This window comes from Sinocyclocheilus grahami, unplaced genomic scaffold (genome assembly GCF_001515645.1).
Source record: "Sinocyclocheilus grahami isolate Dianchi unplaced genomic scaffold, SAMN03320097.WGS_v1.1 scaffold350.1, whole genome shotgun sequence".
In the NCBI taxonomy this organism is placed as follows: Eukaryota; Metazoa; Chordata; class Actinopteri; order Cypriniformes; family Cyprinidae; genus Sinocyclocheilus; species Sinocyclocheilus grahami.
This window is the reverse complement of record NW_015505529.1, coordinates 34,851-50,792: the sequence shown is the minus strand read 5'-3', so window position 1 is coordinate 50,792 and position 15,942 is coordinate 34,851. Positions and strand designations below refer to the sequence as shown.

Here is a 15,942-nt window from a genome sequence, read left to right as displayed (position 1 = left end):
GAGGATTATGTGAATGCAAAGTATATTTATTTTAAATATTTTTTTAATGCTCTCTTTAATGTTGTCCTTTATTTTTATTTTTTGAAAGTATCGATTTGGCACCGGTATCGTAAAAAACCCAATCGATACCCAACCCTACTGTACAGTGAGCTTTAAGAGAACATTTGCTGCCGTGCTGTTTCTAGGTCAAAGGAATTGTTGACCCAAAAATGAAAATGTTATTGTTTACTCACCCCCATATCATTCCACCCCAGTGTTGTTTTCTTCTGTGAAACACAAAAGGAGATCTTAGGCAGAATGTCTAAGCTTTTCCATATAGCAGAAGAGGATTTATACTGCCAAGCTCTATGAAAGCAGTCCGTATGACTGGTGTGTTTATATTTAAGTTTTCTGAAGCCATACTGTAGCATTGTGTGAGAAACAAACTGAAGCTTGAAACTGAAGTAGTTTTATAATGATATCTTAAATATCGAATTTTTTCAATTTAAAATGACTTTAATGCTATATCACTACACTATTGACAAATGGACCTTTTTTGTCTGTAATATTTTGCTGAAATGTAACTGACCAAAGAGTTGCAGCAGTAGAGAAGAAATCAGTCAGTTAAGACTCAATTTCATTGTGTTTCTTAAATGCATCATATGGCTTCAGAAGACTTCATTATATTAAAAAGAGCTGCTTGAATAGCTGCCTAACATATATTGCTACACAGAAGGAAATTATTGTGGTGTGAATAAATTAAAATTTTTATTTTTGGCTGAATTATTCCTTTGATTATCTTAAGCTATTATAACATGCATAGTGTACTAACATTGGTTCTAATCGGCAAGTTAAAAGGGATACTTCACCAAAAAATGAAAATTCTGTCATTAATTACTCGCCTTCATGTCATTCCAAACCCGTAAGACATTCATTCATCTTCGGAACACAAATTAAAATATTTTTGATGAAATCTGGGAGCTCTCTGTCCCTCCATAGACAGACAGCAAGTGAACTGAACTACCACGGTCAAGGCCCAGAAAGGTAGTAAGGACATTGATAAAATAGTCCATGTGACATCAGTGGTTCAACCGTAATGTTATGTAGCTACAATAATACTTTATGCACAAAGAAAACTAAAATTGCGACTTCATTCAGCAATTTAATCCTCTTCCGTGTCAGTTTCTGCTGTACGTTCAGGAGATTACCATAATGTGTGAACCACTGATGTCGCATGGACTATTTTAATGATGTCCTTACTATCTTGCTGTCTCTGCAGGGTCAGAAAGAGGGTGAGTAATGACAGAATTTTTATTTTTGGGTGAACTAACCCATTAACAATCTACATCTCTTAGTTTAAGGACCTAGTTATACTATATTGACAATTTGTTCAAATATAGTTTATTTACACATCATTTTTTAAAACCGCAATCATTTTACAAAGCTACAGAGAAACGGCACTCAACCAAGACTTATTAATAACATCCCTTCCTAGATTCTTAATTTTCTTGCCTCTCTTACTATTCCTGTCACAAGTATTTCATGTCCTGTGACAGTCCGTTCAGTGCTCAATCTCGCTGCTTTCCTCTTGTTGTCTGCTCAGTTCAGACACGCTGCACTGAGCGCCAGCCTGTCACTCCACTGCTCTAAAGCACATGCCATTTCCAATTTGCTCCTCCGGTGTTCATTCTGCCTTCCTCGATGGCACCGCCCGTCATCCATACATTCAGGCTCAGTCAGCCAATTACTGCACACCATCAGGTCTTGGCCATGTGAAGCGTTTGTTTTATTCCACGGTATTGTTTATTTTTATGACTCATTCGCAAGATTCACAATTAGTTTCTTACTTTGTTCCAGCATAGTATCAGTTCCCGTCACTGTCGTATGAATACGCTTGCCTTTTCTGAATATCCGCTTTTCATTTAATTGTGCTGGAAACGCTGGGGACAAAAACAAACAAACAAAAAATAAAAATTTTTTTAATCAGAAGTCGGCTGAACCTTTTTGCAGTGCACAACTAGCACTATATTTAGGATGTTATTTTGGGAAGTACGTAAGTGCGGTGATATAACAAAGCAGCTGAAAACGTAAGGTAGAGACCGTGCTTTAGAATTAAACCCATTTTTCACGTGGCAAACACAGCACAAGCAGCCAGGGCCACACGCTTGTCTATTAACGTGGATATTTTCAATTAGTCGTGCCACCCAGAACAAGCCCTGAACCCTTGTATTTACCGATCCACCCTGTCCTACCCCTCTGGTAACCAGGCCTACGGTCTCTAGATTATAATGCGGTATCGATTCTTCAGACACACTGCTTCATCCTGAGTGAGCTTTGTTGTTTTTTTTATTCTCTCTCTCCAACCTCTGTCTTCCCAGCCACTCTGGAGCGTGAGTGAAAATGGGTTTCTGATTTCACCATTGCAGCCCTGACCCCATCTCCCTGAACCATTCCTACACTGTTGATTCGTTTCACAAGTAGCCCCCAGCGTCTCTGTGGCCACCGCTGCTGTTTTTCTCTAGCTCTCTCTCTGTCTCTGTAGATCTAGTTAAGATACCAGCTACTTATCTGCCTGAACAGATGAGCTATTGCCTTGTATGTAGAGATGAACAGATGTCTGACTGATTTATTTTGATGATTGACAGCATTAGAGGCTGACCATTTTTTTTGTGTATTTGTTAACAGGTATGATAAGGAAGGACATGCTGTGGATGGACAGTCGATGACTGAGTTGAGAGGACCTGGCGGTGGAAACACAAACTGGAAGACCCTGGCGGAAGTCAAGAATGAGCACTTGGGACATGGAGACAAAGTATGTCATCCACACATTAAGATTGGCCTCAATTAAAAAATTGTGAGAATACACTAGAATAAACAATTACGTAATTACATTTTTATTTTATTTACATTTATTTATATAATATTTACATAAAATTAAGTTTAAATCTCAAATTTGTATTTTATAAATAAATATTTTCATAGGGGTGTCATCATGAGGAATCAATTGTTCTGGTCTAAAAAGACCATCTTTTCAATTGGCTCATTCTAAAATAGCAGAATTTCAAACATTAGAAACCTAAAGCACCTGACTGCCCACATTTATACATTAGCAGTGCTTATGTAGAATGTCAAATTTCTGTACATATAGCGAAACTGCAGCAATGAATGGCCTGTTTAATTCTAAGGGTCACAGAGAGGGTGGAAAATAGCCATATCAAAATGACTCGTTTTGGTGCAAAAAAAAAAAACAGAAGGGGAAAATAAGCCGTAAATGATATACTTTTTAGGAATTCCTTGTCTTGTGGAGCATCACTTTATTAGGGTGTGCCATTGTCTGTTCATCTGATTAGTTTTAATCAGTCAGTCCTGCGTGACACATGTTCTGAAACAAAAGACACAGGGATGCAGTCATTTAGCTACACTGTTACTTTTCTCTCTGCTCATTAATCACTCAATGTAATGCCCTTCCCATCTTCCCAAGGTGTGTGCTTAAGCATTACTCACATTCAGCACTGGAAATAGAGAATGGAGATTAGCAGGACTCCATTTACTAAGCCTAATAATTAAGAGATTATACTGCAGATAAGCTGCATAATAAATCTGACCTTGTCTGCTGTCTATTTTTGGTTTTTCTGGCGTCTATGTAGGAGTAGGGTTGTCATGATACCAGTGTTTTAATAGTTGATACCAGTACCAGAGATTATATTATATGAATTGGCAATTATAGATGACAATTTCAATGCCACAGCAAAATAATTAATATTAACAAAGTATGGCGTGTGGCCTTCAAGTATTTCTAAATTAAATTAGCATAGTTATAAATATTAAGTATATTATTTTTTGTAATCGTATTTATTTTTTAAATACATTTTATTTATTTACTTAATATTCTTGTTGGTTGTAGAGGATTTATTAAAGGAAGGTTATTGTTGGGTTAATATCATTGACATTAACCTTTGAGATTATTGGTGTGTTTACACATTGTCGTATATTTTTCCTATTTTTCTATGGCGATTGCCATATTGGCACCATTGTTTTTCAAGGGTCTATATTCTTTATAGCTGAGAACACGAGTTAAGCATAATGGCCTGTGTTTTTTTTATTTTTTATTTTAAAGTCATGAACAATACATGATGATCTTTTTTCGGGTGGCAAAATTAAAGCGGGATGTCCAGAAAAGAGAGAGAAATGGCAAGCTTACCAGGTGTAGCACAACAATGAAAAAGAGAGGGGCTGCAGAATGAAGCCACAATAACATGAGTATGTGAAAAATGGGAAGACTGTTTTCACATAAGTTAGAAATCAATTATTAAAGCAGAGCGAAAACAAGACTTTTTTTTTTTCCTCAGCATTATACATTTCTGAAATATGTGATTTAGACACTGGGTGTTGCGTGATACTGCTGTTGAACACCGTATCATCAGTCAAGTGTGGTTGCAAACCAAAATAGCAGCATGTAAGACTCACACCATAGTATAATAGAGGAAGCATGTAGAATGAAATGGAATCTCACAATCTGGTTGGGGCTTAACAACCCAGACTTTGCCTTCAGTTGATCATGTATATTGGTAAATAAGCTGTCTATAAGTTGAGTTATTGTTATTGTGAGTTATTGCGCATTGGTGGTGTTACACTGGGGAAATTATTTAAGACTGACTGTAGGTGTTAAGGGTACTTGTGAAAAAGTTACTATTATTTCTAATACCTGGCCCCTAATGGACCACTGGCAAGAATGTTAACCCCATCAGAGTTTATTCTCAGATGAAATGTACTCATGCCCTCACCGTGATCTCATCCTATCTGCTCTTTTGGGAAACAAGGTTAGGCTGCTAAAAGCTCTCAGCCAGTTGTATTTAATTAACGACGCTCCTCGCAAAAACATTTTTGTGTCCTAGTTTTCTGCCTCATGTTACCAGAATGAAATGTCTTGTCAAAGTTATTGGAAGATAATTTTTTAATTGATTTCCAGGCCTGGAGAAGTAAGGGATATTTCTGTAGTGAATGTAGATTTTTCATTTTTTCTTTGGTTAAGTTCATTTTTAAAAGATTTAATCTACAAGGAATTGTGCTTTTGGAAATCTTTAAAAAAAATAATAATTTGAAAATTCTTATCTGGTATGAAAAGCTGAAATCATGTTTGATTGAGTGAATGGTACTTTAACATCTGCATTTTATCTGTCTGTGCTAATAGAATTAAGTGACTTTACTCTGACTACTCTATCTTGTAAAAAAAAAAAAAGAAGGGAAAATTGTCAGCCATATTGACTGGCAACTAGAAAAATATTCTGCTCTGCACCCTCTTGTGAGAACCAATTCATCTACCAAGCGAATGTGACAATAATTACATAGGTATTTACTGGATTAATTATTGTATTTCCAAGAGGCGGAAATGTTCAGAGGGAATTGTTTTTTTGTCACTAAGTGAAAGAGTAATTTACGGGGATATTTCACTTATTGAATAGCAAGCCTTTTTCTGTCTGCTTTCTGCCTTTGTCGTTCACATTTCCCGGGAGGCTTTTTATTTATTTGAAATGACACAGAATATCAATTCCAGCCCTTCGAGAAGTTAGTTGGGGTCAAATTCTCAAAGTGAAACAACTGGGTGGTCAGCAGTAAACCTGTTAGAAGAGAAATCAATTACAGTAGTAACACGTTTTTGCCATTTGTTGTTGTGTTCGTATCCCATTTCCTTAGAAAATATGGGGTTAAGACTTTGCCAGAGGCTCTGTATATATTATGGTCCAAAGTGAGATGATAAATCCACTGCGAGCTGAATTCTCGGTCCTCAGAAAGGCAAAGTGCCCTTTTTTGCATTTCACTAAAGAGTCAATTTTACAGCATAAATATGAATCAAGCCCTGATTTTCTGAGTAGCGTGAGTTTAAGCCCACTGTAGGTCATTGCAGAAGAATCTCATCTTAGTGCTGTCATCAACACCATTGTCACCAGTGTAAGCATGGGTGCCATGTGTGCTTGTGTAGGAAAAATTTGGTTTAACGTGTTTCTCCAGAGCCTTGTGAAGAGCAGAGTCATGCTCATGTCCAGCCACTGAACCCTTTTTCACCCTGTTATGCGCAATCTCCTGTGTCTGTCCTCTCTTATTTCTTGATGTGTGATGTGTGTAAAACAATAAGGTGCCCTTAGCTGACTCTTCAAGACTTTTTTTTTTTAACCTCCTTTCTCTTCTCACCCTCAAACATACAATTCTTCTATTTGAACCCCCTCTACCTTCTAGTAGAGGTATTTTTCATAAAAGGCTATAGAATAGTACCTGAATGTGCATATTTTATTCTCTATTCATTGTGAAAGAATTCCAACCCTGTAACCTATTTTAAACAAAAAAATCCCAAATCAAACACATGGCAAAATTCACAACAACTGGTACAAATATTGATATTTTTTAAGCTATCAGTAAGTTTTGGAATGTTTAGGGCTAAATTTTGGTTTGTAAATGTATTTCCCATGAATTCAAGAAATACTTGTTTGACCTTTTTTTTCTTGCAATAACTTTGATAACAGGGTTGAATGGTTGAGCTTGAACAATGTAGTTAACAAAAAAATACAGATATTTCAGATGCAAAAAAAACTCTTTATGCTGTTATGTTAGATAAGTTTATCTGACATTCTCACAGCAAAACATGCTGTCTGTGCCTCTAAGGCTTTCAGAAAATTTATAGGAATACCAGAGTGTACAGTCTAAGCAGGAAGTGCCAACTGCACAAAATAATTCCTAGTATCGCTGTGTCTCCCTTTTCATCTCTAGCCCCAGTGGCTGTGCACTTCCTGTCCTCCCATTGTCTCTTCTGCATACATTTAGCACAGGGCCTTTGACCTCCCCTCCAGGTGCTCTACGGCTGCTGTTTCCCTTCTGCCTTCAGCCCCTTTCAGAAGCCTTTTTAATGTTTATGCATATCCTCTGTTTTGCATATACCACTTTTAAATGAATATAGGCAAGTTTTTTTCCCCCCCTTTCTGCTTGTCCCATTTTGCAGGCAGGTTGTATTTTTAAACTTTATATATCATGTTATATAAGTTCTGCATCTACCACCTAATAACTTTAGGGATTGTATACCATAGAAGTGGTAGTTAGAATGTACAGTATCAGTTAAACGTTTGGACACACCAACTCCATCATTATTGTTGTGTAAAATAGTAATAAACTGCTACTGTGCTTAATAGAATCAGGTTTATTTTGCAGAATATGTACTAATGTCTCATTGTATAAGATGTTTTTTTTTTAAAGTGATGTCAATGGTCTTCTCTTCCCAGGCTGATTATTTCTCTTGCATCGCCACCATAGTCTACATCCGTAAAGAGAACTGCTTGTATCAGGCCTGTCCCAGTAAAGACTGCAACAAGAAGGTGGTGGACCAGCAGAATGGCATGTACCGCTGTGAGAAATGTGACAAAGAGTTCCCCGACTTCAAATATCGTCTCATGCTCTCGGTAAGGGACTTGCCCTTGGCTCTCCTGCCCCTTCTGAAATAACACACCAAACTCCTCCAGTCGGTATTCTCTGGTTGTCCTAAAATAAATATCTCTGCCATCCCCTTTATGCTTTCTGAAAATAGTCATTTCTGAAATGACTTGGTAACAGAGTTAGTTGCTGTTTTCTTGCTCTAAAAGCATCGTTCATCTGAGGCCACCCTCTGTTTTGTTGGTTATCAGCTCAGACTGTGTTTTGTTAATTGCCCATTTTTGTATTTAAAGCTGCATCTCGAATTCCAGGACAGGATAGAAATGGGCAAATAAATCTTGCTGCTGGTCTGCAGCCAAAAATGTTGTAAAAATAGTAGGGCTGCAACTAACGATTATTTTGATAATCGATTAGTTGGTCGATAATTTTTTCGATTAATCGGGTTAAAAACAAACAGTTTTCTTTATTTTATTGACAAAAACACACTATTCCACATTCTTCCCAATGTCCTTAAAACAAACGTTCCAACTGAATGCTATGAAAACATACAGTGCTTAACAATTTATTATACCGCCTGCCATAATAAAGAGAAACACATTTTAGGAATCTTAAAAAAAAAAAAAAATTTTATTGTCATTTATTTTTAACTAAATACTTTTATTTATTCACATAACAAAAAAGGCCTCCTATGCCCTTCATAGCTTGCATTCTCGCTGGCATTGTTTAAGTACTTTTTGACTGTAATTGGGTATCTGAAAAAAAAAACACTAAGCTCTCTGCCTTTCTTTCATAGATAACAGCAATAAGTATATTATAGCATTAGAAACAGCCTACTACTGTTACGAAAGAGCTTATGCATATTGGAGGACTAACCCATACAGAAAGCTAAAAAATGATTTTGGTAATCATCAGTACTGTTAGTTTAGAGCAGCAGTGGCACAAACCATAATTTGTTAAAAACCTTACATAAAATTGTTTTAATAAATGTGTTAAGCATTGTGTATAGTGAATATAGTTTAAATCTCTGCATTAAAAATTTTAATAATGATAAAGATGAATAAAATCACAAACTCAGTGGTAACCAATAGGTAAGAGTAATGTTCTGCAGGAACACGTTCACTTTGACCACAGTCACGTCATAGCCCGATTCGGACGGTAATTGTTTCTCATATGGATGTCTGTAAAAATACATTTACAATTGTGCAAAAATGTAAATGCTCGCGTGAATTTGTGACAATTTTACATAAGGATATGACCGTTAACAAAGTTTTTTTGCGCTGAGGATGCACACGCATCTGTTAAAGCGCCTGACAGGGCAAGCCATTACGCTAATGCATTAACTTAAAGCTTAAAATAAAGAATTCTCATGTTTTGGGCAGCTTGGATCACGTAACTCTCCTGCAGCATCTCATTCTGTTTCCTCCACTATTTTAGATGCATTTTGTCCATAGAAATAAGTAATTCAGTGCTTTAATTTGACGTGACCGGCTGAAGTTGGACATGTATGTAAACTCCGTTGGACGTGCACTGTGGGCAGACCCGATTAATCGATAATGAGAATCGTTGTCGATGATTTTCATAATCGATAATAATCGATTTTATCGATTAGTTGTTGCAGCCCTAAAAAATAGAAACTTTCAAATGTTTAGACTCCATTTGGCTCCAGCATCCAGACATGTGGAAATTAGTCAATTTCTCTTGTTTTTCATCCCATCTACAGAGCACATCGCTGTATTTAACACTGGATCTGATGTGCATGGCCTCTCATTTTTCTGATCTTTACCACCAAAATGTTCAATTCAGTCTGGCCTGTATCCGTTGGACGTGACTTCTAGCCAACTAGGAGTGAAGTGATTGTTTTGTGCTTTTTATTAATTGTCCTTTCATTCTTACAGGCCAACATTGCTGATTTTGGAGACAACCAATGGGTGTCTTGCTTTCAGGACAGTGCCGAGACCCTCCTGGGCCAAAACTCAGGTTATCTCGGCCAACTCAAGGACTCAGTGAGTTTCTTCTTCCAGTCTTCTCACTCATTCTTTTTTCTACGCTTTCCAGCCGTGTGCTACATGAAAGTGTGGCCTCAAGGATTGGCCAGCATATTACAAAGACGTTTTGAGAAGCAGCACACTGTGTATGAATCTGAGTTTTTTTCTGTGGTGTGTTTATGAAGTACGCTTTTATGCCCAAGGTCTTACTCCAAGAGGCTGATTCAATCTCTCATGGAGTGTACTTTTACAATGTGTTGTTTGTAGTCCTCTTATATTACTGTCTTGCCTTGCTTTTACAGAATGAACCTGCATTTGATGAGGTCTTTCAGCATGCAAACTTCAATACTTTTGTCTTCCGGAACCGAGTGAAGCTGGAGACCTACAATGTAAGTTTATCAGAAAATATCTCAGGGGCCCTTCTGCATGTGGTCCATGGTGGTACAGCTGGTTGCCTGTCAATTACAGTTTGATCTCTTTAAGCTTGACTAATTTATGAAACCGCATTTCTGCCGACCCGTCCATCACAGCGCTGCTGATGAAAATTTCTCCGCATGACATGCTACATGAGAGCCGTGTGAGAACCACGTTGACCGATTAGCTGTGAATATTGAGGATGTTGGTGTTGTTTCTGTGAACCTGAAGCCAAGAACACCACCTACTCCATTTGCCTTCCTCGAACACACCGGCTCACAAATGTAATGCAAAGAATAACATCTCAGCATTTTCTTTTAGCACCTTCTTTCGTCTTATCAGAGTTGAGATTCATGTTACTTCTCTAAATTCAAATGAACTTGAATTTAACTCCATTTCATATTAGCTACATATAATTTATAGCTTTAAATTGGCTAGCTTATTTCTTTAATCGAGTTAGGCATATAGCAGTGCTGCAGTCGGTCTCTGTGTAATGCGATTTATTATTCTGCAGGGAAATTAGTATGCATCTAAAATGCTGTATCAGTATCAGAATTCCCAGCCATCACATTGCTGGAGATCGTTAAATTATATGTTCAGATAATGAAATCAGAATTCAAGCCAAGGCCACAGTCAGCACTGGGTAAGGTCACCTTTAACTTGGGTGTATGAAAATATGGATCTTCTCAGGGTTAGTTTCTCCAGGTATAGACATGAAGAGGACAAGTTAGGAGTAAACTGTCCGAAAATGTGAGGGAATTTTAAAATTATGATTTACGAACCTGGAAAATTATAAAAAATATATATATAAAATCCTGAAAGTAATGGGAATTTTAGCTGTATTCAGTAGTTGGAAATGTGGGGCAGATGATTAATAATTGTTATAATTATTTATTATTATTAATACTTTATTTGGAAATTCGGAAAATCAAAGGTATTGGGAACCCTGTCGAATAAATGTATGTAGAAAGCACATAATTGGAATATGTTGTTTAGATGATTACTATTATTTATTTAGAATAACCCAGATGTCAGAAAAGATTTGTGTACAGAAGTTGTGAATCCCGTGGGTGTGTGAAACTTTTCTGCACGCATAACACTTTATGCAATTAGTGAATGAGACCAGTGAACCCAAAAGTAGTATTTAGATGTTTTCCTGCCTCTTAATCAAGATCGAAACTAACAAATCTCTTTCCTTTTGGTTCCAGTTTGAAATGTTGTCTGCAGATGATCTAATTGTAATTGAGACATAAGCAAGCTGCAGTAAGATTAAGTTAATAGAAAGCGGTCTTGTTTCATAGTCATTAAATTTTACCCAAATAGTATGCACTAATTTGTTTGCTATTAGATTGCTGTTCATCTTTTTCAGTACTGCTCTGTCTGTGTTAAAATATCTACAGGCTGTTTGGTGATTTTTTTTTTTAAATTAAAAAAAAAAAAAAATTTAAATTGGAGGCTTTTGAATGTGATAAAGCATTTGTCATAAACCATTACAGGCAATGAACTTTTGCTTTAAAACACAGTCCAGTGTTCAGAGAGCAAAACTCAAGGATTTGCAGATACGACCAGTGTTCATCTCTGAGAAATATGTGGTCAGTGGTTTGAGGCTGAGGTGTTTTTGGTTTGTTAGTTTTGATGCCATCAAGGACTCAAAAGGAAGATTAAATCTGCAAATGACTAATACAAGATTGCTGAAATTTGGTGGAGGATTGTGTCTTTTGCCCATGATCTGCATTAGTCCTGTGTTCGATACATCGATATGACAATGTATCATCACAGAGATTTGACGATACGAGTATCGATACAGCTGGCCCTGTTTTGATATTGTGGCACGTGTGCAGCAGTGGACCACATTTAATTTGAATACAAGAACACTGTTTAAAATGGAGTAGAAAAGTGCAAGGTTTCTAAAAAATAATGAATAGAGCATAATATATAGGTTACAACAAGATTTAATCTGGCCGCAGAGGAACACAACTGGGGTTGCCTGATACAAAGAGACGTGTGTTACTTATCTTTGTCAACCTGGCAACCATGTGCGCGCTCTCTCTCTCCACTGTGGATAAACACGCTTGCTTTCTGAAAACACCAGTAAGCTTGCAGTTTAGGGATCTCCACTTCAATATTCTATTCTCAGAAAAGTGTAATTCATCGAGTGTTCATTTACAGGAGAGAGAGAGGCTGCGTATGTATTACCACAGTTTTGCTGCGTTTCTCTATTAACAGTGAAGCTGTGGTTTTAATTCCTTTAGAAACTGATGTTACCAGCTCCGTGTTGAGAAAGATAATAGCTCTTGAGCGATTAAGCTATTTTATTGATAAAATTAAGTGGCAGCACTGAAAAGTTTGTTGCTGAATGTGCGCGCACGCAACGTGATCTGTTTGCGTGACTAAACGTGTGTGCGTTAGATACAGTGAAGTCAGCGCATTAGTTTAGTACCCTTTATAATTTGTATTTTTATTTTTTTAAATGTCGAGTGTGTTAATTTGTGCAATGATAACCTACCAGCAATGTTAAGAATTTTTTTATATATATTAGAATGAGTGTATGTGTATATATATATATATATATATATTAATTAGTAAGAGTACCTTACAATATAAATGTATTAAAATGAGTACATTATTATTTATGGGCTTAAAAACAAGATTCAAACAATCAGAATATTGTACCTGGGAGGGTATGGAGTGACCAATGTAAACATGAAACATATGCCATTACCTATATTGTACTGTGGTACAGTTATGAAGGCCCTTCATAATGCGGAGGTCAACTCCCTGCTCTGCCTATAGTTAGCAATGGCCCTATAGTATGCAGTGTTTAATAAACAGCTGTTTTACTAATTTCTGCTGAGGTGAAATTCAGTGCAGTCCTGTATCGTGATACGTATTGTATCGTGACTTTGCTGGTGATACACAGCCCTAATCTGCATACATCTTTAAAGATTGTGCTACATCTAGTTCTGCAATGCCAAAACAACATTAAAATCTTCAAAATGCTGCTTATGCAGTTTCATTTGATTGTTTTTGTATCCTGTGGGTCTTGATGGGAATGATTTTATTCAATCTTATTAATGTATGGCAGATTTACATTTAATCTGCCCTTGGTCTCAGAGGCAATATCACATTAAAAGATGTTTAATACCTGCAGTTGTGGCTAAATAGGTTTTTAGGTTAAACTAATGGTGTTCGGCGTTTCCACAAGGGTCATTAGAAAATACTCATCATTTTTCCAAAATTATGAGTGTAGTCTATTTACAGGTTATTCTAAGCTTGTGCCTCTTCACCACTTTTTTTCCCTCCCAAGATCATTCCTTGTTTATACGTGCTTCATGATTATAACTTAAAATAATTGCTGCTGATTTGTGCTTAAAAATAGGAACAGTTCATTTTCAAACTAAAAATATTCATTCCCTTAGGAGACCTTACAACTACTTTTGGATGAGGATGAGTTGGAACATTTGGGGACATGGATGCTAATCCTTTTTGTTTTGCCTTCATAGGACGAATCGCGCATTAAAGTGACAGTAGTGGACGCCAAGCCAGTGGACCACAGAGAATACAGCAAACGGCTGATCATCAATATAAGGAAGTTGGCTGCACAGTAGAAGAACTGACAGTGTTACACAGAACAAAACCCAACAAAGCCATTGTGTGGAACTTTTGAGTTACTTATGGTATTGTGCGTACTAATTGTATAGCATCTCTGAATTCTTTTTTTTCCCCCCATTTTGTATTTCAGTCAGTACATTTCACAATAGCTTTTTCAAAAACGCCAAGATCAGATTAGCTTGTGCTGTTGTCGCCAGGGTTGACTGATTGGAAAGGGCCTGAAGTTCTTTAGAAATTGCTGACGTATTTTGTGAAGTGAAGATTGTAGAAGAGACAAATTGAGAAAGAAATGGACTTGGAGTTTGGAGAATTATAAATCAGTGCACATCCAGGGGTCTGCTGCTGTGATTTAGGTCGGCTAGAGAAAAGTACAACCCCTGTCTCTGTAAGAATGCCTGGACCAAACCTGCAGAACATTGATAAACCTATTCACACTTCTTGCTTACCATGCACACACTGTATTTATATAGATATAACAGGATGTCTCTCATACAAATAATAAAGCAGTTTGTGTTCTCGAGTCTGTTTGTGGTTTTATTTTTTTTGGTTCTGTTTTTTCTGCTTCATAAGTATTAACAAACATCATGTTATATGCACCATAAGTAGTGTCTTTTGCTGTAAAATGATTACTTAATTTATTCACAATATCCAGGCAATTTATTAAGTGATAAACATTCTCATTTAAGATCCTATCAATATTTACAAAAAGTTTGTCACGTTTATAACGATTACTACAACAATTTGTTTATTATACATTATGTATGGGGTTAAATGTAAATTACATAACCAAGTGTTTTAACTGAATCAAAGACATGATTTAATTTGGAATATTAGAATATCAGATTATTAAACAAAAAACGTGACATTCTGTAAAATACTGTACTGTGCTGCTTACTGGGGTCCAATTACTTTTAGTAAACCATAAAAAAAGCTAAAAGAAACTCCCATAGGCACTTTCCACTAAAGAAAGGACAGGCATATTAAAGGGGTCATATGATGCGATTTCAAGTTTTCCTTTCTCTTTGGAGTGTTACAAGCTGATTGTGCATAGATAAGATCCCTGAAGTTGCAAAGACTAAAGTCTCAAAACCAAAGAGATATTCTTTATCAAAGTTAAGACTCTGCCACGTATGACCCCTTTAAGGAACTAGAGGATGGACTCTTAATTGGACCAACCATTCGCACAAGTAACCACATTGCAAGCCCTGTAAAGTAAAAAGCCACCCGTCCTTTAAAATACGGAATCGTCCCGTATTTAACGGTAAAATGATGAGTCCCGTATCAAATCAATACGGGACGCGATTTCTAGAGGATGGACTCTTAATTGGACCAACCATTCGCACAAGTAACCACATTGCAAGCCCTGTAAAGTAAAAAGCCACCCGTCCTTTAAAATACGGAATCGTCCCGTATTTAACGGTAAAATGGTGAGTCCCGTATCAAATCAATACGGGACGCGATTTGTCCCGTATTTTACAAAAGCCAACAAGCTGAATCAACAAGTATTTTGCACCGTTTATAATGCTAATAGCAATTATAATCAAATGAATTTCATAAGAAGTTAGAGAAGTTCATCTTGGCGTCTTTGTTTCCATGGCGATGATGGAGTCTCCAGAACGCGCGCGGTTTAGCCCTTTCACGCGAACGCAGCATGCGCTAAACCTGCGCGGTTTAAAACATCTAGAGCTCACATCCGCCCTTTGAACACAAGACTCTCCAGATGTAGAGCTGAACGGGAAAGTTATCAATGGGTCTGTCCAGTAACTAATGATGAATGCGCAGTTTGCAGAGAAGCATTCGAGTTGCTCACGGTGGACTGTCTGACTTAAAGGGATAGTTCACCCAAAAATGAAAATGTTGTTATCGTTTACACTCCCACAAGTTGTTCCAAACCTGTAATAATTTCTTTCTTCTGTTGAACATAATAGAAAATACTTTGAAGAATGTGGGTAACCAAACAGTTTCTGGTCCCCAATGACTGATAGTATTTTTTTTCTACTACGGAAGTTACCAGCAGCTGTTTAGTAACCCACATTCTTCAAAGTACACTCTAAAAAATGCGGGGTTGTTTTAACCCAACTTTGGGTCAAATATGGACTAACCCAACTGTTGGGTTACATTTTTCAATTACATTTTTAACCCAAAAATTGTGTCAGTCCATATTTGACCCAACATTGTGTTAAAACAACCCAGCATTTTTTAGAGTGTATCTTCTTTTGTGTTCAACAGAAGAAAGAACTTGCAGGTTTAGAACAACCTGGGTAAATTATGACAGAAGTTTCATTTTTGGGTGAATCATACCTTTAAAGTGACAGACACATCCATGCTTCTAAAGGCATAACCCTATTGTTTTATTAAAATTTGGATAGTCTGTTAGAGCTTGATAGACATAATTATTATATTTTTAGACATTATTAGACAGATGAATTAATAGATTATAATTAATGTTAGACCCTATATATTAATTTATCATTTATATTAATATTGTGTCAGTCCATATTTGACCCAACATTGTGTTAAAACAACCCAGCATTTT

The 15,942-nt window shown here is 36.7% G+C and overlaps 1 protein-coding gene across 1 annotated transcript in view; it reads left to right on the top strand.

Annotated features, from left to right (window-relative positions):
* The window catches only part of LOC107548543 (replication protein A 70 kDa DNA-binding subunit-like), a 28,489-nt gene extending 14,561 nt beyond the window's left edge, over window positions 1–13,928 (top strand). The window contains exons 12-16 of the mRNA XM_016229259.1: window positions 2,665–2,791; window positions 7,248–7,424; window positions 9,291–9,398; window positions 9,683–9,769; window positions 13,298–13,928. Of these exons, the coding sequence (XP_016084745.1) occupies window positions 2,665–2,791; window positions 7,248–7,424; window positions 9,291–9,398; window positions 9,683–9,769; window positions 13,298–13,402 (604 nt within the window). The 3' untranslated portion in view covers window positions 13,403–13,928. The remainder of the gene's footprint in view (window positions 1–2,664; window positions 2,792–7,247; window positions 7,425–9,290; window positions 9,399–9,682; window positions 9,770–13,297) is intronic.
* The last annotated feature ends 2,014 nt before the right edge of the window (window positions 13,929–15,942 follow it).